Source organism: Cuculus canorus, chromosome 8, assembly GCF_017976375.1.
Source record: "Cuculus canorus isolate bCucCan1 chromosome 8, bCucCan1.pri, whole genome shotgun sequence".
Taxonomy (NCBI): Eukaryota; Metazoa; Chordata; class Aves; order Cuculiformes; family Cuculidae; genus Cuculus; species Cuculus canorus.
This window is the reverse complement of record NC_071408.1, coordinates 2,362,100-2,386,914: the sequence shown is the minus strand read 5'-3', so window position 1 is coordinate 2,386,914 and position 24,815 is coordinate 2,362,100. Positions and strand designations below refer to the sequence as shown.

Genomic DNA, 24,815 nt, shown 5'->3' with positions numbered 1-24,815 from the left:
TAGGTAAATACTACCGTGTGAGCCATATGCATTGGACAGGGGAGACACTGAACATGGATCCAACACATAGAACCACAGAATCATAGAATGGTTTGAAGGGACCCTAAAGATGGTCTAGTTCCAACCCCCCTGCCATATGCAGAGACACCTCCCACTGCTCCAAGGCCCATCCAACCTGGCCTGGAACACCTTCAGGGATGGGGCAGCCACACCTTCCCTGGGCAACCTGGGCCAGGGCCTCACCACTCTCATCATGAAGAAATTTCTCCTTATGTCCAATCTAAATCTGCCCCTCTCCACTTTATCCCCATTGCCCCTTCTCCTATCCCCACAAGCCTTTGTGAACAGCCCCTCCCCAGCTTTCTTGTAGCCCCTTCACATACTGGAAGGTCGCTCTGAGGTCTCCTGGGAGCCTTCTCTTCTCCAGGCTGAACAACTCCAACTCTCTCAGCCTGTCCTCGTTTGGGAGGTGCTCAGGTATCCCAGTTTCTGACCGAGGAGCTTCTGAGCCAGGGGAAAGCAGAGGGGAATCTCGCATGGGGAAGCATATTCCTGCCTTCCAGGTGACCTTGCTCTTTTACACCAGGAAGCACGCAAGGAGCCTCACGCTTGACTCTGCTCTGTGTTCTCTTCGTGATGATATGAGAGACCTTAGCGCAGCTTCCAGCGCTGAAAGGGGCTGCAGGAAAGCTGGGGAGGGGCTCCGGATCAGCGAGCGCAGGGACAGGATGAGAGGCGACGTTTTTCATCTCAGGAGGGGAGATGGAGATGAGATCTTTGGGAGAAATGTTCTGCTGTGCGGGTGTGGAGGCCCTGGCCCAGGAGCAGCAGTGGCTGCCCCATCCCTGGAGGTGCTCAAGGATGAGGCCTACAGCAACCTGATCCAGTGGGAGGCGTCCCTGCCCTCGCCTGGAGCCGGATGGGCTTCCAGATCCCTTCCAACCCATTCTGTGACTGTCTTCCACGATGCTGTGATACAACAGCAGCGCTTGGGCCAGGCCAGGAGCCCAGCGCGCTGCAGCACCCCAGCAACGGGACCCCCCAAAGGAACGGCACCGGGGGCGCTTCTCCTTCACCAGCAGCCATGGTTTGGAACCACTCTGCCTGACTGAGCGTCAAAAGCGGGGGCGGCGGGACGGCGACATTTCTCATGCGGATGGGAAAAGCCTTTTATTGGGGTGCCTGGAGGGCGAGAAAGCCGGAGCTGACGGGAAAAGGGTCAAACAGTGAAATGACTCAACTCCCTCCGCTTCCCTCGCAGCGATCGCAACGCAGCGCGCGCTCCCCCCCGCCCCCGCCGCTCCTCAGGCGGCGCCCGCTCCCTTCCTCGCGTTTCCCCCCACCCCTCGCACCGCCCCTTCTCCCCTCCTCGAGCCCCCCCTTAGGCAGCCGGACTCGCTTGTGGGCGGGGCTCCCGCCGCGCGCGGAGGGATCCGCTGCCTGGGACCTAGGGCGCAGGCGTCTCCTTTCCGCTGGCCGCGTGTCCATCCGCGCCGCGCCGCGCCTCGCCTCGTCCTCACCGGCCGCCGCGTCCCGCCCTCCGTTCCCCTTTCTTCCCGGCGCTGCGTCTCCGCGGCCGCTTCTCCCCTCAGCCTGGAGGCTCCCAATATGAACGGCAGCGCCCGCGCGGAAAGGAACCAGGTGCGGGGGGGGAGAGAGGGGACGGAGAGGCCCGGGGTGGGGGCAGCGGCCTCGGTGCCCGCTTTGTCCCGCGACCCCGGGCGGTGGTGGTGGGGGGGCCGGGGCGACCCCTGTGCGAGAGGCTGAGGGGTCTGGGGTTCGGCCTGGAGAGTCGAAGGCTTTGAGAAGAGCTTAGAGCAGCTTCCAGTGCTGGAAGGGGCTCCAGGAAGCTGGGGAGGGGCTCTGGATCAGGGAGCGCAGGGAGAGGATCGGGGGGACGGGTTTAAGCTGAAAGAGAGATTGAGATGAGATCTTGGGAAGAAATGTTTTCCTGCGAGGGTGGGGAGGCTTCCAGGTTGTGGAGAAGCTGTGGCTGCCCCATCCCTGGAGGTGTTCCAGGCCAGGTAGGGGCTTGGAGCGACCTAATCCAGTGGGAGATGTCCCTGCCCATGGCAGGGGGGTGGAATTTGGTGATCTTTATGGTCTCTTCCAACCCAAACCATTCTATGATAACCCAAGACCAGAGTTTCAAGGTCAGTTGGATGGGCTTGGAGCCCCTGAGCCAGTGGGAGGTGTCCCTGCCCATGGCAGGGGGTGGGACTGGATGGGCTTTGAGGTCCCTTCCAACCCAAACCGTTCTGTGATAAAAGGCTGAGTTGCACAGGATCGGGGTGTGTGCAAATCTAGGCAGCCTCGGGGCATGCCCACAGTGGAAGAAAAGATGTGGCTGCTTTGAGTATCGAGCTTTGTTATAAATACTATCATTGCTCGTGCTTGGGGTGTGAAAAGCAAAGGTCGTGTCACTACTGTAAAAATAAAAAAACAAACAAAAAACCCCAGCGGAAAACTGGATGGGCTTTAAGGTCCCTTCCAGCCCAAACTATTCTATGATTCTATGGACCGAGCGGGTCTCCCACTGCCTGGGGCCTTGGGGGGTCGGCGGTGCTGCCACTGCCCCAGTGCTGCTGGCGATGTTGGGTACCCCCAGCTCGTGACATGGAATGGTTCCCACAGGGATGGGGGGGTTCCAAGGTCAGACGTTGCCTGCACGCCTTCCCACGCGCCACACTGCCACCCCATAGTGGCACTTTCCTTAAACCAGCTGGAGATAAAAGGAGATTCCCAAATTCCCAAGCACCACACTGCAGCCCCATATTGGTACCTTCTTTAAACCAGCTGGGGATAGAAGGACAGTCCCCAGGATCCTGGGGTTTGACCCAGGAAAGCAGCTATTTCAGGGTGAAGAGCGTGTGCTGGCAGCTGGCTGCCAATGTCACGACCCTTCCTGTCATCTACACCAGTTCTAGGACATAGGAGATAAGTGAAATGATAACGTAGCAATACCTGTGGCTGCCAGTCCACGTTAGTGATTCTGGAGAATAAGCAGAGGGTTTTTTTGGCAGGAGGCGGAGGAGATAGGGGAGAAGAAACCAAGTGCTTTCCTGCCTGCATGCTCGAGTTTTCAGCAGCCTTTTAGAATTTCTTTGAGGGTCTTCAAGGTAGACGATCTCTTCACATTTGCAGCTTCACTGTTCCTTCCCCTGGGATTCCCATTCACAGAAAAACCAAATTGGTTAAAGTTTTATGCAGGATGGAAACATGTGGACAAAGCCAGAGGCGAGGCGTCCGAGTTATTTACGAAGGAGAAGGATAGCAAGACTGAGTGGTGACAGACTAGTGGAAATTCAGAATCATTCGCTCTCCTTATTTGTCCTGGTTAGTGAAGGGGAGGATTTTTTTTGTTTCCAGTGATGGGTGTGTAGACATCACATTTACTCTCTTCTGTCAGGGATCTGCAAAATAAGAAACCAAGCAGGATGTGGTGCTTTGATGATGAGATTGGTTTAATTTTAGAAAGAGGATTTTGTGGCTGCAAATCTAACTCCTGGAGGACAGGATGCAACAGTCGGGGAATGCTTTCCAGTTAGGAAATGATACTTTAACTACTGTAAATAGGTCGAATTTTGTTTGCCTCGGCTTGAGTTGTTAAGGAGGAGAAGATGGTAAGTAAGGCAAAAACTGTCTGGAACTGGGCAGTGGGAGACAAGGATGACACACAAAAAAACCCCGAGTTTGCTGTTTGTGTGACAAATGTTTGAAGAACTGTGGGAAGTGTGTGTTAGTATTAAAAAGAAGCCCATATGGAGGGGGAAAAAAAAGGAAAGAGCTCAGATTTTACGAGTGCTTATGAAGCCGAAGGTAGAAAAAGAGGTGTAGAGAAAGATGACAAGAACAAGTAGTCTGATGTGCTGGAAAAGAAGAGAAAACACAGAACCAGTTTGGGAAAGAACCAGTGCTAAGAAACAGTAGAAGAGTATTTTGAGTGTGGGGGAGAGCACTGGGAGCCTGTATGGAATGCACAGCGGGTGTGCTACAGCTGGGAGTTGCAGTTGGAAGGGCAGGAACATTCAGCCATAAAACCAGCTTCTCATAAATTTTTTAAGTCTGCATGCATAAATGTGTCTTTGAGAGAGCTCTCGAGGCTTGCCCTCTGTAGAGGACAGTCCAGACGTTCCATCTTCTGGGACTACATGTGCAGGTTTTGGGAAATGCCTGTGGTAATTTTTCCTTCCCCTTTAGTTCTTAGCTAATGATAGCAAATATTCTCTCCCTGTCTCCTCGCTCTTGTGCCGGGCGTTGGAAGCGCAGCTGAGGGTGATTTGCATTGAAATAGAACAATTTAATTTATAAATCATACCTATCAATGAGACTGAATCTTTAGTGGAAAATGACTGAAAAGTAAATATGCAAACTAAAATGGATATAAGTTCTGTGAGCCTTTTCTTTTTTTTTTTTCAAATCACTCATGTAAAGAGGCTGAGCCTCTTTAGCGGAGTGAAATACATTGATATATGTCCCAGTCTGATGTTCTGCCCCAGTGCAAACTCAGAAGTGAAAAGATGGTGCATTTTTACCATTTATTAATATCGATCTGTGAAAGAAAAATCTTGAGGACATTTGGTTTTATCTGCTGATACCGGTACTGGAGTAGAAGGAGTCGTGGGTGTGACCTACATTTCTCCCGAACCAGGCTGTGGGAAGCCCACAGCAAACAAAAAGCACCAGCTGTGGTGTTAGATTCCGTTTTTGCTTCACTGTACCAACAAGTGTCAATCAAGAACCCATCATTATAGCAACAAGCATCCAAAAGGTTAAAAAGCATCTCCCCCAAGTTAGTGTTTTACTTGAGAGTTGAAGAGGTCATACCTTAATCTGGCAAAAAAGTTTGTGTGGAACTGGTGCAAAGCAAGGACTTTGTTTTTTAGTGACACCGTGTGTGGAAGGTACAGATGGACTGCACTAAAAATGGGAGTTCTTGGGTGGGAAGAGAAATAAATGCTGCCTGTGGTGTCTGGAAATGGGCAAGATGACTTTTGTCTCAGTGCATGGCTCTAGAGCCTTTCTCTTGGTACCTCACCCGAGACCACATCTTGTATATCTCCCAAAGTGGCTCCGCTGTGGAGAGTCATAGGCATGAGAACAGTGTTTAGATCTTGGAGAAATTCAACAATAATCATGTCGGCACAGGTGTTTTAAATGTCGCAGTGTTTTTTGCAGTGGACAGCTGTTTAAAAAAAGAAAAACAACGGGATTAACAAATCCCAAATTCTAAATGTCCTAAATGCAGTAATGATCTAAAGTGTATTAGTTATGACATTTATTTGCTCTCATAACTGATCTAATTGTATTTCAGTAGCATTTGCATTTGCAGGATACATGTTAAAGGATAGCATAGTGAGGGATGAGAAGACTTAGTATCGTTGTTTAGGTGAGTCTCCTTAAATGCATCTTTAAATGTATACAAAGTGAAATGGAAAGATGAGTTTAAAAGAGGAAAATTTCTCTTCTGGCAGTCAGCTATGAGCAGCGACTTCATCTGAGTGTATTATGAACCATGAATCTTTCATGGTCCAGTGGTGCATATGTCGCAAATGAAAATCTCCGTCTGTGCGTAACAGTAGCAGCCGCTTAGGAAACACAATTATTAGAACACAATTACATTTAAATCGGGCAACTGGGCAGATGTTTGAGTGCTGGCATCCCTCTGCTTGGGCACAGCCCCACGTCATCGCTTCATGGCTTCTGGCCTCAGCCCTCCGCAGTGTGGCACCTCGCGAGATCGACTCGTGACTGAAGGTGGCGCCTCCAGGCTCAGCACCAGTATCAGTCTTTAATATAAAACCTCAATGGGAATCCAGAGGCTATATATATAGCTCTTACTTTTTGCTTTGTTTTAAAAATAAGTGCAGGAAATAGGCCTGCTCTCAAGTAAGAATTTTCTCAAATGGAATGTGTTGTTCCCATTCTGGAATGCTAATTCTGTAGCTATGCTGTGCTTAAAGAATCGTGTTGTGTTGGAGCTTGAGAAGTAATCATTTCAGAGGCATCAGACTTCATGCTTAACCTAGCTGACAGGGATCTGTGAACACCGCACTTGATTTAGAAAATTCAGAGTCCTGGCATATTACAAAAAAAGCTGCTGACAGTTCTTGATGTGGAGAGCTGGAAGGGGAAGCAAGGAGGGGAAGGTAATGGCAAAGTTACTGAGATTCCTACAATTTAAGAAAACAATTTCTTTGCAATACTCATTTATAATAACGTTTGATGCAAAAACCGAAGCATTCTCGGCTTTTCACCAGGCTTAGGTTGATTGGCTTTTGTAGTATACCAACCCCAAAAGAAGGCAGAAGGTAGTGAATGTGCTTGTGCTACTTAATGCCATTCTGAGTACTAACATTAGCCATGGTTCACACACAACAGTATTGAAGCTGTGACAGTAATTCAGACATTCAAATTCCTAGGTATTCCGATCAGAAAGTACGGTTAGGTGCATAAAGGCAAAGTATGTGGGTTTGACCTCGTGCACAAAGAAGGACTTTAAAAGACAAACCTTCCATTTCAATCCGGAATTATTTTGGATGTCCTTTATCAGCCTTGAAGGTCGTAAGCAGGTACATTGGGCAAAGTCAAAATGCTGCGCATGCAACAAAGTTCTTCTTTTACAGTAGGACATGACAAAACGTACCCAGAGATGTAAATCAAGCAGGGATAATTCTGGAATTCAGCTGAAATTGTTTGAATAGTTGACATTTAACTCAAAATCTCCCCAGAGCCTCCATACTTAATTAGCAGTCCCAGTGAGTATTGAACAGGGAGGGAATGCATGATGTGAGGGGAGAGCAGAGCAGTGGCCATTGCCTGTTTGTCTGCACCGTGGTAGCAATGTGTATTTAATTTGCTACGGTAATTAAGGACCTCTAATCAGTTAACAACAAAAACTTCTTTGAGAGGTCTGACAGTCAAGGAGAAGCTGCTTTAAAACCAGTGTGAGCAAGGTGAATGCTCTGACGTGCGTTGTGTTGCTTTCTGCTCAGAACTAAGCAAATGATGACTGGGTTGGTTCAAGCCTTTTCGCCAAAATGGTCCGAGGCTGTACTGACCCACCCAGTGCAAGTCCTGGAGCTCAGAGCTGTGGCTGGCTGGTTCTTGCCAGAATGATCCAGGTGTACGTGCTGCTCAGGCAGTAGGGGCCTGAGGTGCTCTTGCATACAACATAAGTGACAATTTTTGGTGAGGAGAAATGAGCTGCACCTATTTTTAGGAAACCTGATTCCCACTGTGGCATTTAATCTGTAGATACAAATATAGTTTTGGAACTGCAGAGAGGAACTCAAGTGGATGAAGTGATAGATGCTTTCTCGAGGGGGCATCAGGGTTATGGAAAGTTCCAGAGTGGATGTTTGTTGCCTCTTCCCTCCCCGCTTTCTGCTCCTCCTCCTCTTCTCCCCTCCCTGAAAAAGCTGAGCATAAACAGCCCACCCGCATGCAGAATCCCAACACAGCTACTCTAGTCTGCACTGCCAGCTCAGAACTGGACCAGGACAGATTCTGTTCACAGGGTAGCAAGGAGATTTTTAATCTAAGAGAGCTATTATCAAAACAGCGATTTCTGACTTTACTTTGGAAGTACTGAAGACTGGAGACATGCCCAGTCATTTCAGACGTGTCCTTAATCTATCTTCAGTCCATTTTAGGCATTCAGTTGAAGAAGGATACAAGTAGGTGAGTACAGGAAAAGCAAAAGGTAGGAGGAGTGTGGACTGCTTTCCTTTTTAAAATGTGTTCATTTTTTGTTGTGTTATGGAAGAGTCGTGTCCTCGTGCAAGCAAGCAGTAATGGTCTTAGATATAGCAAGTGCTGAAGGTCAGAGCTGGTAACGAATCCTCTAAAAATGGGATTCGTCTGTTCTGACTTGTTCTCTAAGCTCTAATTTAGCCACTTTCTTGTCTCCATGGCTGACTTCAGTAGGCACGAGAAAGTATTGGTGTCAGTATAGAACATTTTAGGCTGTTTTATTTCTGTGAAGAAAAACTCGTTTGGGTCAGGAACTTCTGCTTTAAGAGACTACGGAAGTTTCATCTGAACTGCCTGGTGGCGCTGGCTGTTGTCCTTACTCTGTACTTCTCCCTTATTGCAGGTTATGATGCATGATTATCACAGAAGAAATTCATGTCTATAGCTTTTAAGGACTTTATTACATCACCTTCAAGCCTGATAGTTTTGGAACCCATATTGCAGCTGCACAGACACATCTGCATTTGCATTTTAACAAACATCTTCCCTACCAGAAGATTCAGAAACTGAAGTGCTCTGTTTTAACACAGAGGTCCCCTTGGATTATTTTAAGATTTCTCAGTTAAAAATTTACAATAACATATTTGCCAGGTAAGTTGATGCTGTTGACCGCGTGTATAGTAGTTGATGCTTCTGCTGAAATTCTGTGACTTTAAGGCCTTGCTGTCCCATTTTTTTTTAATATAACACAGCAGATAAAGTGTATGCAAATGGATAATAATCTTTGTAAGTAAGATTACTGTTGCCAGTGTAGGGTCAAATGCTTTCAGTAGTAGGTGAATGTAAAATAAACAGATGAACACTGGAATTATGTTGTATGGTGCTTGCTGTTTTTATTACTGACTTTCACTCTCTGCTAAACTCTCTACTAAGTGCTCTAATGAGCACTTCTCATTTAGTCTGATCTTCAAAATTTTTGTAAACTTCAGAAGGAAATACAAATTGTTGCTCATAATGTTTGTAGCATTCCACATATTCTTTCCTCTAAAATTCTTGATGAAAGTGTAGTTTTTGTGTATGTTAACAGCTCAAACTTACAGATTTGTTATATAGGTATTTTTAGGTCTCCTGAGGGTAATATTTTAGTATTCTTAATTAGCTTTCTATTTGTAAAGTGGACTTTTCCACTTAGATAAAAAGAGAATCAATTAAATGATCTGTAAAATACTTTCAAAATTCAAAATTTAGTTTCCTGAAGTTATTTTTCCAGTTTTGGTCCAACATACCTGAGGTGATATGTTTGTATATGGGTAAGGTCTTCAAGGCAAGTTGTTTTAGCTTTGTAATGACTTAAATATATGGTCGTTGCTTGGAACGTATGTCATTCTTTCTGCTTTTTTGGTGCTAATGTTCTTTCATGACTTCCAGCTACCCTAAAACGTTTAATTAAGTCATTACTCATAAAATTAAACGAAAACGATTTCTATAGCCATTCTTCTACTTTGCTAGTTACTTTAAATTATCAATTCTTATCTTCGGTGTAGCTGGTTTTTGGATCTGTGAGAAAAAATGAAGCTGACCAGTATGACAGATTTTGTGCAGTGAGAAGAAAATAATGATGGATCTTAGCAAACCCAATCTTCATACAGGAGAATAAAGCTTCCTGTGTAATCCGGTGGTTTCCAGTTTGCTCCCACGGAGCTAGCACAGGTTCAGCGTGCAGTTTTGGATTTGGCACCTGCTGAAGTGATCTGGATTTTTGAAATTCCCCTGGAATGTTTGTTTGTGTTAATAGTGCTTCCATATTGAAGCAAAAGGTTGTGTCTGTAAACCTTATACATTCTGTTTTCAGCCAGACAACACCAAAATGATTCCTAACGGATATTTGATGTTTGAAGATGAAAACTTCATCGAGTCATCTGTTGCCAAACTAAATGCCTTACGTAAAAGTGGTCAGTTCTGTGATGTCCGTCTCCAGGTAACTTTCTCTCCGAGGGCAAGGGTTGAATGTGGCGGGGGTTTTGTTATACTGTGTAATGCTATGTGCCTCATTGATTGTGAGGCACAAGAGCTGAAACTCTGATTTTTTTCTGAAAAACGTATGCATTAAGAATAAAAATAAGATATACTTTGACGGTTTAACATTTTTTCAGCTGATGCAAATTGGAGGTTGTCTTGATTTGAAAACTTGAACTGTGAGATTCACTTGAGTAGAGCTCTATTATAATACAAACATACTTAAAAAAAATTCTTACCAGTATGCGGCTTTCTTATTTGTGTTCTAAATAAAGGTATGCGGACATGAGATGTTGGCACACCGAGCCGTGCTAGCTTGCTGCAGTCCCTACCTGTTTGAAATCTTCAACAGTGATAGTGATTCTCATGGAATTTCCCATGTTAAATTTGATGATCTCAATCCAGAAGCTGTTGAAGTTCTGTTGAATTACGCTTATACAGCGCAGTAAGTAGTTTTCACAGAAACTAGAGAGAGTAGACTTTAATTTTCAAAAGTAAAAATAACGAAGCTAAATTTCTTTAATAGGTTAAAAGCTGATAAAGAATTGGTGAAGGATGTGTACTCTGCAGCAAAGAAGTTGAAGATGGAGAGAGTTAAGCAGGTACAGCTCTTGTTTCTTCTAGAAGCTCCCTTCTGCATTCTTAGGCTGACAACGTTATGCTTTTTGGTGTTAGCGAAAAAAAACAAAACTATTGTTCTGTGGAAAAAGTGCTCAGCATATAAGCTCCTTTAGATGTTTGTTAGCATTGTATTGATTTGAGTGATGTCAGTATCTGTTGCATCCACTTGTGTTGTCTCGGTGCTGAAGGGTTCTCTGATTTTAACACTCATGTAAACAAACCAACTTCTGAATCATAGCTGGTTACTTACCTTCAGGTTCATGGAAGCCATAGTGGTTTTTTGGGCAGGCAGGATTAAATCTGTGAATCTGTGGCAGTGATATGTAAAAAAAGAATAATCCACAGACTCCTGAACGTGTTTGGCAGTGCTTTTCTTAAGAAATGCACACTGTTGCTGCGGGTGGGAGTTTGTTTGACAAGGGAATTGGGGTGCTTACCTGTGCTTGCCCACAGATAAGCCATTTGGAACAGGATTTCAATAGAAGGGCACAGGGTTATAGAATCATAGATTGTCCTGAGTTGGAAGGGACCCACAAGGATCCAACTCCTGTCTCTGCATAGAAAAACCCCAACATTCACACTGTGTTTGAGTTAGGGCGTTGTCCTAATGCTTCTGGAATATTGTTAGGCTCAGAGCTGTGACTGCTTCCCTGGGAGCTGTTCCGGTGCTCCACCACCTTCTGAGGGAAGGACCTTTTCCTAATGTCCAACCTAACCCTCCCCTGGCACATCTTCCTGCTGCTCCTTTGGGTTGATGTGTACATGAGCAGCTTTCAGATGTGTTTGACTTTTAATACATGCAGATTCCCATGGAAGACAACATTTTGTTTACAGCTTGAGCAAGAGGGGAGAATGAGAACAGATGGCCACTATTCTGCTGTTAGCAAACAACTATTGTGTGTTGGGATGGGTAATTTAAATGTATAAAAATCCTGTTTCCTTGTAAACTAAGATGCAGCCTTTTTTCTTTCAAGGTTTGTGGTGACTATTTGCTCTCCAAGATGGATGTTCAGAGCTGCATCTCTTACCGAAACTTTGCAAGTTGTATGGGAGATTCGCGTTTGTTGAACAAGATCGATGGCTACATTCAGGAACATCTCTTACAGATTTCAGAACAGGAAGAATTTCTCAAACTTCCACGGTTAAAGGTTAGTTTGAGTTTGTAGACTTCCTTCTAATATGTGATTTCCAAAAAACAATCCAAGGAGCTTCCTTTTTTGGGAGTGGGAAAACATGATGTATTTTTACCAGCAGCTTGAAAATTCTAGATCTGTCGATCTTCAGATCCATACTACCGTGAACTTCAATGGTAGAGAATACGTACCGTCATCCTTTCTAATCATGAGAGAAAACTGCAGTTTTACCTCAATGTGCTTCCTGGATTCAGCTGCACGAGCTGGCAGCTCCTCGTGGGTGGTGGTTTCTAGCTCTGCGGTGCAGTGGGAATAATGCTTGCTACATAAAATACAATGTGCCACAAAACAAGGGAATACCTAGAGAATAATTTGTCCTTTCCTCTTCTAATTCAAGCTTGAAGTAATGCTGGAGGACAATGTTGGGCTACCCAGCAACGGCAAACTGTACACAAAGGTAATCAACTGGGTACAGCGCAGCATCTGGGAGAATGGAGACAGCCTGGAAGATCTAATGGAAGAGGTTAGTCTTTAAGAAAATGGGATTAAACATCTTGTTTTTTTTAAAAAAGAAGTCAATGTGAAGGATTATCCCTTTTAATTTTTTTATTTTGTCACTTTTTTAACTATGACCCTAAAGAATTTAAATTTTACTGTAGGTACCCCTAAGCTGAGAAACTGGGGGGGTGTTCAGGTGAGCTGAATGAACTGTTCAGTCTGGTCTTCCGCTTTCCTTTTTTGCTCCCCGTGTGCTGGATAGTGACCTCAGAGTGGCCTGTATCTTGCTTTAGAAGTGGGGAGGTGGTACTGAAACTTGCCGTAGATTCTTGATGTTTTCCTTTGCAGGCTTTGCTTGTAAATGCAAAGTAGGTAAAAGCTTCTAATGGTTGTTCCTCCCCGTTGATTTATCTCCCCATAGGTTTATTAACAAAACTAGGATACCAAGGCTGAAGAACCAAGAAGAACCCTCAAGTGTATTGACTCGTACAGAAGCAGCAGTCCTGCCCCAGTTCTCCTAAGAAAATCCGCTGTGGGCAGAGAACGATGATGATGATTTAATGGTGTTTACTTACTCCTTTACAGGATACATTATTTTAAAAGTTGTGTGTTATTGAATGGCTTTACTGATGGATACTAATACTAGATGTAGCCTGGGCAATGTTTTATGGCAAAATTAGTGGGGAGTCTAAATTTTTAATTGGCTGGAGAAAATGGACTTTACCGAAACCCATGAAAGATCAGCATTTTCCCAGTCTGTTGCTACAAGCACAGTAGATCTTCGGAAGGACTTATATAGGCAAAGTACATGTTGATACTGTCGTGTATTCTCAAATGTGTGTTTCCTTTTGGAATAACTAATTTTAAAAGCTTTGACCGTGTTGAAATTCAGATGCTTTTTCACTGAAACAGTTGCATCTGATGCTTAGTTGAGGACAGCGGTTTCCTCCAGAACATAAATTTGTGTTGTCTTCCCTCGTCCCCATGCCTTTCTTTTAGAGTCCACTGTTGGCTTCTCTTTAGCTTCTTTTGATCAAGATAAGTATGTGTATTTTTCAAAGCAGAAAACTTGTTTGCGGGGATAACGAAAATGCTTGCATGAGATTGTGAATTTCTGTAATTCTGCAAATTAATGTGCCTCTTGCTTGTCTAATGTTTCTGTGCTGGAAAAAACAGTAGAAGTCCTTGGAAAACGAAGATTTCTCTCAAGCTGAGAAAGTAAGGAGCCTTCATCCAATGTTTGAAGATTGCCACCATGACATCTGCTTCCTTTTAGTTTTGTCGTTCAGCTAGATTGAGATGAGATGACGAGAAGTATGCTGGCGACTGCCTTTTGTAATCTGCCTGTAGCTGAGGAGCAATGGAGACAGTAGCCACATGGGTATTCTGTTGTTGTTTTTGCAGGTTCAAACGCTGTACTACTCAGCTGATCACAAGCTGCTTGATGGAAATCTGCTAGATGGACAGGCTGAGGTGTATGGCAGTGATGATGACCACATTCAGTTTGTGCAGGTACCAACTGCAGACAGCCTGAGGTAACCCAGGTAGACTGGAGCAGTTTACAGCACACCTGAAGTCTCGTGTACGGTAGCTGTGAAAGCAGCGGTCGCTGTAATGGAGGAATACCTGACGAGAAAGTATCTTTCTCAAAACTGCTGGTGGCGATGATTTAGTCTCTGCTTCTGTTTTTTTCGGCAGACTCAGCCTTTGCCAAACAAAACGCATTAGATGTGACTTCAGAATAAATAAATTGTAGGCTGTTAGAAGAAGGCAGAGGTAGAAGAGCAGTCAGCTGTAGCATGTCAGCTGTGGCTTTGTACAGATATTCAAGAGACTGTAAAAGATCATGGACTGCTTGGCTTGCAGTGAAGAATAGCTTCTGCGTCTGTTAAATTTTGGCACAGAGAAAGATTCCAGACGCAAGTCCTAATCCTTCAGCTGCCAGCGTCCATTCTTGTGTTCAGCTGCACTGGTAGTGTGCACAAGAGATTTTATAACGCAGCAGGAGGTAACTTCTGATCTAGAGACAACCGATGCTGTCTGAGCTTTTTGAGATGTCTTTTTATTTAGCCTGCTATAATAATTCTCAGGTACTCAAAAACACACTTAGCACAGCGGAGGCTGTTTAAGAAACAAATAAACATGGCTGAGAGATCTAAATTACCTATTGCTTTATACAAATCAATGTTTAAATTCAGAGTTAGGAAAAATCTGTTGTAATGTTTTAACTCACAACAGCAGAATGTGCTCATACAAAAGTATAGTTCTTGAGATTTTTAGGTGATGTTTATGTAGAACACCCTCCAGCCCGGAGCATGGATTTTAGAAATGAAAAGAGAATACAAAGAAAAGGCAGCTCATTTTCCAGTTTCGTAATTGTTGTTAGCACGCCTTCACAGACTGCAGCACCTCTGGGTACCATTCTTTGTAATACCTGGAAGTCGATATACAAGAAATTCATGTTTAGAAATGGGGCCAAGAGTTCTCAACTTCTTTTAAGTCCTTTCTGATATTAGGAATTACCAACTTTAGAAATTCTGAACAGCTGTGAGAATCAGCACCAGAAACCCAGATGTGACAGTCTGGGAAACTTGGTAACTTTGAAGGACTTAAAGTTTGTAGTTCCGTGACTATCAGAGCAACTTATGGGTAAGAGCATAAGCTCTTAATTGTACGTATGTTCAGAAATAACAAAAATGCTGTTGGCAAATGAGTTGCTTTTCTTGGTGAGCTGGGTTTAGCAATCGAACCCTTCTGTGTGAGGTTCTCTCTGAGTTAGGTGATGCATTTCAGAAGCCTTATGACAGCTTCCATAGCGATTGGACACCAGGGACCTGTGCAAGCATTGCAGACTTGGTGCTGCTGTCACAAACATCGCTACTGGAAGGATAGACAGCGTGGTAACTTTGTGTGCGTGATTGTTACAGCTCAGATCAAGCCCGAGCGACCCAACCAACTGTGCAGTGCAGACTGAAATGTGAAATTTTGTGGGTTTTTTTCTTAATTGAGAAAAATAATGTAAGCTAGTGTAAAGTTTAATTGCAAAGGAAAAGAAAGGAGAAACCTCCTGTTAGTGGGAAGTATCGAGAGAATAAAATCCAAGAAACAGCTAATCTGGGCACAGAGAGGAACTAAGGCGAAATTAATTTGTTTCAGGGAATAAAGAGAATAGTAAATTCAGTTCCAAATAGCGTTATATAATAACCTTGCGTTCCAGAACAGAGCTTGCGCATGAGGCTTCACTTCTGTCAATCAGTTCCCGACAGAAGGATGTGGGGTTTTCTGTAGATATGAAAATCCCACTAGTAACACATATTTCTCTCAGGAGTCTGAAATGATTTCTGGTCAGCCCCCAGCAGCATGAAGGGTGCAGTCAGAGGATGAAATGAGTACCAAGAGGAGATGTAGGGTGGGGTTTGGCCACTGGCTGAGCAGGCAGGATATTCCGTTGAAAATCTAGGTGTGCTATAAATGATGCTCTGCGGAGGTGGCAGACAAAGCGTTGCCTTGAACAGTTCTGTATTAGCTAGAGAAGCAAAGGTAGAAGGAGCTGTAGTCTCTGGCTAGGTTTCTGTAGCTGCCTTTTGATTTTGCAGAAGAAGCCACCACGTGAGAATGATCACAAGCAGATCAGTAGCAGCTCCTCTGGAAGTCTTTCTCCAAATGCTACTGTTCAGAGCCCTAAGCACGAATGGAAAATCATTGCGTCAGAGAAAACTTCAAGTGAGTAACTGGGCAGGGCTTGTCTAAAAGATGTGTCTGGTGTAGTGCACCCACTCGCAGCCTAGGGATTTCCTTCAGCATCTGTAAAAAATGCAGCAGTGCTGCTTCTTGGCGATGATGCAAATCAAGCAACAGGCCCAGTGATTTGTGGGAGGTTTCTAACATAACTGGCACCAAACTGGAACCATTTACACCTTCATTCCATATCGACAGGGCCATCCCTGGTGTGCATAATTTACCCAGAAATCCTAAGGAGATCAGCAGTGTGTGATTAATTAACAGAACTATTTGCTGTGTGCGTGCGAGGAGACTTTATCCTAGCATGTCTTAAGATTGCTGTCTTGTATACCTTGAGCACTGTATTTAATCCTCTGAAACTGGAATTTTTCAGTAACTAGGCTAACGCTGGGAACGAGAACCAGAAAAAATAGGATTTTCGCACTTAGAAGGGGAGAGGTATAACTGGAAGACCCTCGGTGGCATTCACCTAAAACTTACATCATCTTGGTGGTCTCTCCTTTTCTCCTGACAACAGGTAACACCTACCTGTGTCTTGCTGTTCTGGACGGGGTGCTGTGTGTGATATTCCTGCATGGCCGTAACAGCCCGCAGAGCTCGCCCACAAGCACACCGCGACTGCTGAAGAGCCTGAGCTTCGAGCTTCAACCAAACGATATCATAGAGAAGCCCATGTCTCCAATGCAGTATGCTCGGTCGGGACTGGGCACTGCGGAGCTAAACGGCAAGCTCATCGCTGCAGGTAAAGGAAACTAACAACTCTTTAAACAACTTGCCTTATTGGGGAGGGCAGGCAGTGGTTTCTTAACTAGGGAGGAGGTATTAGAAGAATCAGTCTTCTTCATAATCAAAGCAGCTGGTCTTTGGACTGGCAGTCCTCAGTTTCAGTACAGGATGGGGGTGATGTGATTGAGAGCAGCCCTGCAGAGATAGACTTGGAGGTGCTGGTCAATGAGAAGCGCGACATGAGCTGGCAGCGTATGTTAGCAGCCCAGAAGGCCAACTGTGTCCTGGGCTGCATCCAAAGCTGCGTGGCCAGCAGGGTGAGGGAGGGGATTCTGCCTCTCTGTTCCTCTCTCGTGAGACCTCATCTGGAGGACTATGTCCAGTTCTGGAATCCTCAACATAAGAAGGAGATGGAATTGTTGGAACAGGGGTCCAGAGGAGGCTACAAAGATGATGAGAGGGCTGGAGCACCTCCCCTACGAGGACAGGCTGAGAGAGTTGGAGTTGTTCAGCCTGGAGAAGAGAAGGCTCCAGGGAGACCTTAGAGCGACCTTCCAGTACCTAAAGGGGCTCCAAGAAAGCTGGGGAGGGGCTGTTCACAAAGGCTGTGGGGATAGGATGAGGGGCAATGGGTATAAACTGGAGAGGGGCAGATTTAGACTGGGCATAAGGAGGAATTTCTTCACCATGAGAGTGGTGAGGCCCTGGCCCAGGTTGCCCAGGGAAGCTGTGGCTGCTCCATCCCTGGAGGTGTTCCAGGCCAGGTTGGATGGGCCTTGGGCAGCCTGAGCCAGTGGGAGGTGTCCCTGCCCATGGCAGGAGGTGGAACTGGATGGGCTTTAAGGTCCCTTCCAACCCAAACTATTCTATGATTCTACGTGGTTTCATCAAACCTTTTGCTTTCAGGTGGCTATAATAGAGAGGAGTGTTTGCGCACAGTGGAATGCTACGATCCACAGAAGGATACTTGGACTTTTATCGCGCCAATGCGAACACCAAGAGCTCGGTTCCAGATGGCAGTTTTAATGGTGCGTGGTGGGTGGAGGTCAGAGGGAACGGGACAGAGGTCAGCATAGTTGGGACGAGTATGGCAAACTGCAGAATGGGAGCATGACTTGCTCCACACTAGTTGCAGGGTTAGTAGAGTGCTAATGATTTGAATTGTTGTGAAGATGATATTTAAGGTACTTATTTCCTTCCTTTAGGGGCAGCTCTATGTTGTGGGTGGGTCAAACGGTCACTCGGATGACTTGAGCTGTGGAGAAATGTATGAGCCAGAAATAGATGACTGGACTCCCGTTCCGGAGCTGAGAACCAATCGCTGCAATGCAGGTAACACACCTGCAGCTGATCCACTGATGGCTTTTTTACAGTTTATTCGTTTATTTGTTTACTTACTGTTCCCTCCTGCATGAACAGGAGTGTGTGCCCTGAATGGAAAACTGTACATTGTTGGTGGTTCGGACCCTTACGGCCAAAAGGGACTTAAGAACTGTGATGTGTTTGATCCAGTAACAAAATCCTGGACAAGCTGTGCTCCCCTTAATATCCGTAAGTTTGTTGGTGTGGTTTGGGAGAGAGGGCGGGAAAAGGGCAAATTGCAAAATAGCAGGTTTCAAACCAAACAAAAAACCGTGTTTACATTCCAGCTGCTGCATCGTATTAGTGTGCGGCTTCTGTGCAGGCTGTAACTCCTGGGGTTTGCTTGCAGGGAGGCACCAGTCTGCAGTGTGCGAGCTGGGCGGGTATTTGTACATAATTGGAGGAGCAGAGTCGTGGAACTGCCTGAATAGCGTGGAGCGTTACAATCCAGAGAACAACACCTGGACCCTGATCGCACCCATGAACGTGGCTCGCCGAGGAGCCGGAGTGGCTGTTCGTGATGGTAGGCTTCCGCGGGCTTAAGCAGCCTCTTGTGCTTGATAAATTCTTCCTCTTAAGCTACGATGCAAGTAGAATACCAAACCGTGCTCCTTCTCAGGGAGGAAACAATACACTAAGTAAGAACCTGGCTGTGCCTCCAATTCCAATTAAAAACTGCAATTAGAAAAAACCAGAAAACTCTTGAGGTTGTTTTGAGGCATTCGCCGCCACCTCTTTCTTTCCAAAACATCAGCATGCAGCTCCCAGAGCTGTGTCGGTTTGAATTCAGACTGTGCACTTACTCTGAAATAATTTCCAGTCAGCTGTAATGATTGAGATGCCCAAAGGAGGTGAATCCGTCACTTCAGACCTTGAATGAGGAACAGGTTTCTGGCAAAACCTGAAGTTCCTCACATTGGTTTCGTTTATCTCCCCTGAAGGAGGAGGGGGCTGTGCTTGGTGGAACATTCACTTTGTTTTCTTTTGACAGGAAAACTCTTTGTCGGTGGAGGCTTTGATGGCTCTCACGCCGTGAGCTGCGTGGAGATGTATGACCCCGCTAGGAACGAGTGGAAGATGATGGGAAGCATGACAACTCCGCGGAGCAACGCCGGCATTACGACGGTGGCAAACACTATTTATGCAGTTGGGGGGTTTGATGGCAATGAGTTCTTGAACACAGTTGAGGTCTACAATCCAGAAACAAATGAGTGGAGCCCCTACACAAAAATATACAAGTTTTAAGTGAATTAAATCCCCTTTTCAAACTAACAGGCTTAGTGATGTAATTGTGTGTTAGTAGAGGTACACCTGTGAATAGGGCTGGGGAGGGCATAGATGTTGCCAACAGCAACACAGAGCTTTTGCATATTGCATATTAACGTGCTGTACATATTTGTTTTGGAAAGAATACCGAGATGAAGGGGGTTTTTTTTGTGTATTTTAGAACTTTGTTTTAGGGTTTTTTTTAAGGTTTTGAAGATAATGCAAGAGAAACTAGGCTGGGCATATCATTTCAGGAGCTTCCCCCAGTGTTTGTTTGGTCACTTTGCACATTAAATGACGTTTCTTGTAGGATGTGTTCTTGGGGCAGGAAGTCTAGCGTTTAGGGGGGGATTGTTTCTTTCATCAGGCCTTGTTTTCCTTGAGTAACTGGAACAACCTATAACAAGAAGCCTTATTTAAATAGAGATAATGGCTATTTTTTTTATTAAAAATTAAGCTGACACGCCTGCCAATACCTTGACTTTTATGATTGCCTTTTTATAACAGTTTTTTATACTCAGCAGAGTTATCTGTTGACATGAAAATGGCAGATAAATGGTTCTCAAAGCAAAGAGACAACCTTGGAGTTCATAGAGACTGAGTGGGAGAACTTAACTTACCACTGGACGTGAGCTTCTGAGCTTTTGCCTCTGCTACAGCACTAAGGTGGCGTGCAACATCTCCGTTAGGGCCGGATGGAGTTTCTGAACATAACATAGCTGTGACTCTCGAGGGAGGGAAAGGGTTTGGCTCCACCTCTTTGGACAGAACGCAGCGGGTGCTTTCTGTACAGCAGCTTTGTCACGGGGCGAGCTAACGTTTGTCAAACAAAAACTGCAGCGTGGGGGCTTTCTTATGGGTGTAAACTCTTTGCCAGTTGGCAATGAAAATGTATTCATCTGATTAGTACCTGTCTTCAGTTTATTTTTCTAATATTACAAGCTGAAAGTGTGATAGAACACGAATAACTTGATTTCATATGTGCTCATAGTACTATGTTTTAGTTCACTTTCTCTATTCCTCTGGATAAAGCGCTGGTTGAGATGACTTGGTGTCTAACGTGTAGTGCTGCACATTAACTCCCGGTGCCAAAAGGAGCACGGGCTGCTTGCTGCCGATGCAAACACATTAAAGGTACCTTTGGGAAAATCCTTGCATCACAGGAAGGCTGTGCTGTGTCTCTGTGTCATTTATTTAACCAGATGGGTTATGATGTGAAAGCAGATGTTCCAAAGTCGGTGCCTGGGTGCGTAACTGGGGTCGGGCTGGGTGGAAGCAGAGAGGGGGCGCTCTGCCGTGTCCCACGTTCCCCAAAAGTAAATAAGTAGCTTTGGGTACAGAAGCCACAGGGGTGAGGGCAGCACTTACCATCCCAGTCTTAGTTCACTGCAGCTCTGATCCCAACGCAGGAACAGAGCTGTCGGTGTAATGCAGCACAAAGTCACCGTGGGGCAGCAGAGCCTTCGTGTCTGCACCGGAGGGGGGAAATATCAGCCCCAACGTTTGCCTGGTTATGCCGGGCTGTAAAGCTGGCTGTGCTTGACTGGGGAGAGCCAGCAGGAGGAGAAAAGAAAGTAGTTCATAGAATCATAGACCTTGAAGATCATCCAGTTCCACACCTCCCACTGGCTCAGGCTGCCCAAGGACCATCCAAGTCAGGCCTGGAAAACCTCCAGGGATAGGGCAGTCGCACCTAACCTGTTCCAGGGCCTCACTACTCTCGTGGTGAAGAAATTCCTCCCTATGTCCAGTCTCCAATCTGCCCCTCTCCAGTTTATCCCCATTGCCCCTCGTCCTATCCCCACGAGCCTTTGTGAACAGCCCCTCCTCAGCTTTCCTGGAGCCTCTTCAGGTGCTGGAAGGTCACTCTAAGGTCTCCTCAGAGCCTTCTCTCTCAGAGGAGAGAGTCTGGGGGCAAGAACCACACACAATTGAGGTCCCCAGGGACGAGGGAAGGTGAGAACAGAGCTGTTAAAAGAAACTGCCACCAAGTAGAATTAACGGCCATTTACTGTAACCATCATAAAAGAGGTCTTTACAGTAGAGGTTTTACAAATACATCCAACAGGTCATAGCAAAATAAACACTGGCAGAACGTTGCCAGCCTCTCATCTCCGTACAAACGCACACCTGGAAGAGGCAGTATCAAAGGCCACAGCAGCACCGACTATGGCTTTTAGTGAGTTTTGTGGACTGAAAGCGGCTCTGGAACGGGACAGAGCACGTTCAGAGATGGCACCAGGCGAGCAGACAGGCACGTCACGGAATGCAACCCAACACAGCTCCTGCCTCTCCAAGGGAAGAGGGACTTCTAAATGGGCATCAGTCCAGCTGTCCCTGCTCTGCAGCCTCTCTCGGCCTCACAGGACACAGACATCGCACCCGCCTCAGCCCTTCACCCCACAGGGGATGGAGCATCCCGGGTATCCGACTGCTGCCTCCCAACCGCACCGTGTTCTTTTGTCTCACTCATCACTGCTCATACACCAGCAAAACAGATGCCTTACCTGTTTCATCCTAGAGCACTGGTAACAGCATGAAACACGGACATTCGGACTGTGGAGCAGCAGCCCGGCGTGTCTGCTGTGCACGCAACCACTGGGGCCACAGCCTCTCACTTGGGATGGAAAATTCCATCGGTTTTCGATTCCCAGCAGAAATCCCAGCATTTAATGCATGTGTGTAACTAACCAGGTTTTTCCTTCAACTCAGAACACAAACCAGCACCATCAAGAAATAAGGCAGCAGATTTTCAGCTCTTCGAGTGTTTCCCTGGCGCCTGCCGGAGGAGCTGGGCTCTGCCAGGACACGGACAGAGCACGGCCGCTCCGGTCCTTGACCCCAGTGTCACAGCCAGCCCCTGTTCTTGGCTTCCGTGTGAACCGACACCTCACACTGCTTAATGGTGTGCTCCAGCTGGGCCAGCTGGCCATATCCCACTTCCAGCCTTTCCCTAGGGAAGAGAAGGCACAAAGGTTAGTGGGACACAGTGGACTCATTTTATAGACGACAATCTTCCCGTATGCTCCTTTAGAACAAAATTCACAAGGATTCTACCACCACGCTTTCCCCCTGCCAGAAGCAGAGAATACTCTCTACCTCTGGAAGCCCAAACCAAAACCTGAGTGTGTTACAGAGCCGAGCCCCGCGCGTTCCCAGCCGCACCGACATCGCTGGCAAGGAACCACGCAGAGGCCAGAGCTCAGCCTCCTCAAGCCAAACCTGAGCACTCAAACAATACGTATTAAAACGTGACTGCTTTTCACCGAGGGGGTTTAAGCTGCAAGGCAAGGCCGCAGCTCCTGTAAGATTACACGTTTCAGCTGGAAACAGGCCCTGCCCACGGTTACAACATGGTCAGAGACAGAATTTAGCAGACAAGAGGACTCCAGTCTTTACTGGGTGCAGCTGGTCTGTTCTCTGGCACTTGCCTGACACCTGGAATGGTGCTGATGGCACATGGAGCTTTACCCATGGAATCATAGAATAGTTTGTGTTGGAAGGGACCTTAAAGATCATCCAGTTCCAACTCCCATCAGAGACAAGGCTTTACTTATACTCATACATGTTAAATATTGTTTAAATCAGCTACTTGTGATGGGGCTCGTGGTTGCATCTTCAATACTGACACAGCTGCCCCACAAATAGGGGGAGAAGGCAGAGCTCCTTTTTCACTCTCTGCTTTTCACTGTGCTGCATAAAGGTACTTTTAATCAAGTTTAAAAGGTCACTTACATCAGCTTTCTTGACAGAACGGGAAGGTTCAGTTCAAACCATCCTCCATGTATTTACAACAATGTATTTACACGCAAACCTCTCAACTACACTAAGTTATTATTTATTCTTTCAAATTATTTACTCCTTTCAAAAGAGGAATCTAAACCTGACTGAATAGAGAACATTCTGTAACTTGCAATTTTCAAGAAACGCTTTCTCACCAGACTGTTCAAAAGGGCTCCTTAAAAAGGGAGAAAAGGCAAAGTTTGGCCGGAGCTGTGCAGCCACAGGGCCTCGAGCGGCCTTCTGAAATAAGGGGGTCACTGCTGAGCACAAATGTTGGTTTCTTTCCAGTTTATCCCCATTGCCCCTCATCCTATCCCCACAGCCTTTGCGAACAGCCCCTCCTCAGCTTTCCTGTAGCCCCTTCAGGTACTGGAAGGTCGCTCTAAGGTCTCCTCAGAGCCTTCTCTTCTCCAGGCTGAACAATCCCAACTCTCTCAGCCTGTCCTCAATACAGGAGGTGCTCCAGCCCTTGGAGCATCTTTGTAACCTCCTCTGGACCCGTTCCAACAGCTCCATCTCCTTCTTATGTTGACGACTCCAGAACTGAACACAATCTTCCAGATGAGGTCTCAATCCTCCAGATGAGGTCTCAGATGAGGTCCCTGTCTTATCAAGTTCATTTCAGAGCATCCTGGTGCTCTAATCTGCCTCACAACGGATGTGGACCTGCGTGGGCTCTGCCCGCCACTGCACCAGGAACCCACATTGGGTAGAGAGAAGTGGGACCAGCGCCTCGCCTCCAAGTCAAATCGCTCAAAATCCCTGTGTAGATGTCAATGGCTCATCTCTGATTTCATTCCTCTCCTTCTCTGTTCTAAGAGCAGGTCACGTTAAGAAACTAGAAGGGGGAAAAAGCAAACATCCCCACTGATCTTCCCTCCCACAATGGTCATTTGTTCTTTATCCAAACCACTTCTCTTTTGGGACTTGGGTTAACGCGGCACATGCTAAATGCTGTCTCACACCCACCCGCTGTGGTCAGGAACCAGCTTACCGATACACCTCCTGTGAGACACACTCATAGAGCTCTTCAGCAGTGAATTTTACGCTGTTATTTATCTACAACAAAGAACAAACAATGAACACAGTAATTAACCAAGCAGCAGATAGCGATTACAATTATACAGCTGGTGTAACAGATACTGTTAGCGTGTGGCCTAAAGGCTCTCGAGTTCAGACAGCATATAAGAGTCTATACTAGAAAACCAAATGTTCCAAATCAACCCTCCTGATTGTGTAGAATGGGAGTGACAGATGTCACTCCAGCTCCATTTTCTTACAATTTCAGCTCAAATCTAAGACTGTAAATGATTCTTCTTCCCTTCTTAATTTGCCCTATAGTTCTATGACAATCCCATAACCAAACACCACACACAGAGGCAAAAACTGTTTTATAAGGTGAGCAGGATTTATCAGGAGACATCAAATCTGTTTTCCTGCACGGGAGAAGACATCAAACCTGAAATACATAATATAGTAAATGAGAAAATAACCCTGTTCTTCAAACATGATTTCCATTTCCTAAAATCCTTCAGCACAAATTAATTAAAACTTCATGAAGAAATGGTAATTTCAAAGTAGGTTTTTTTCCTCTGAGCTGCAGCTCATATTCTCCAGAGTGTGACCTTAACGCAACGGCCTCACTCGCTCTTAAAAGGACTGGATTAAAGATGCTTTGGGGACTTCAGCCCCAAGGATTTCACTCTTGACGAAAGAGGGCTCAGAAAGGCACGTGAGCAACTCGAATACCAGTAGAGATTTGAATAACTTTTGGTAGGTGCCACCTAAAGCCATATTTTATGTCCAATATTTAATAAATAAGAGCAACCTTTACAATCCTAGCTTAGTGGAAACAGTGATGAGACACCTTGTAGCTAACAACCTTACAGAATGTTTCATACCTCGTTGCTTATGAGGAAGTTATAGAGGGTCCAAATATCTTGGAAACTACTGGCTGGGGTCAAAATTCTGAAA

At 45.8% G+C, this 24,815-nt stretch overlaps 2 protein-coding genes across 4 annotated transcripts in view; one reads left to right on the top strand and one right to left on the bottom strand.

Annotated features, from left to right (window-relative positions):
* The first annotated feature begins 1,454 nt into the window (after nt 1–1,454).
* On the top strand, nt 1,455–20,219 carry IVNS1ABP (influenza virus NS1A binding protein). Of its 2 annotated transcripts, none has more exons than XM_054072993.1 (15): nt 1,455–1,641; nt 8,099–8,346; nt 9,548–9,673; nt 9,987–10,156; nt 10,238–10,313; nt 11,307–11,480; nt 11,863–11,988; nt 13,368–13,475; nt 15,560–15,686; nt 16,222–16,446; nt 17,337–17,458; nt 17,636–17,762; nt 17,850–17,981; nt 18,142–18,315; nt 18,784–20,219. In XM_054072993.1, exons 3-15 carry the CDS (start codon nt 9,563–9,565, stop codon nt 19,035–19,037), a joined length of 1,926 nt encoding a protein of 641 aa, XP_053928968.1. In that variant the 5' UTR covers nt 1,455–1,641; nt 8,099–8,346; nt 9,548–9,562; the 3' UTR covers nt 19,038–20,219. The 2 variants fall into 2 exon arrangements, with proteins under 2 accessions (XP_053928968.1, XP_053928969.1); XM_054072994.1 differs by lacking the exon at nt 1,455–1,641 and adding an exon at nt 7,447–7,683.
* A 754-nt stretch (nt 20,220–20,973) lies between these two features.
* SWT1 (SWT1 RNA endoribonuclease homolog) overlaps nt 20,974–24,815 on the bottom strand; it is a 28,971-nt gene continuing 25,129 nt past the window's right edge. The window contains exons 17-19 of one of the 2 annotated variants that reach the window (XM_054073381.1): nt 24,743–24,809; nt 23,836–23,900; nt 20,974–22,011 (exon numbers count right to left, since the gene is read on the bottom strand). In XM_054073381.1, coding sequence (XP_053929356.1) covers nt 21,906–22,011; nt 23,836–23,900; nt 24,743–24,809 — 238 coding nt within the window. In that variant the 3' untranslated portion in view covers nt 20,974–21,905. The remainder of the gene's footprint in view (nt 22,012–23,835; nt 23,901–24,742; nt 24,810–24,815) is intronic. The other variant, XM_054073380.1, reaches the window with a different exon arrangement.

Bases quoted from the DNA above. Each gene is read 5' to 3' on its own strand.
- IVNS1ABP (XM_054072993.1), top strand. From the start codon at position 9,563: ATGATTCCTAACGGATATTTGATGTTTGAAGATGAAAACTTCATCGAG. The intron at 17,982-18,141 runs GTAAGTTTGTTG...GTTTGCTTGCAG, and splicing joins CTGTGCTCCCCTTAATATCC to GGAGGCACCAGTCTGCAGTG. The intron at 18,316-18,783 runs GTAGGCTTCCGC...TTCTTTTGACAG, and splicing joins CGGAGTGGCTGTTCGTGATG to GAAAACTCTTTGTCGGTGGA.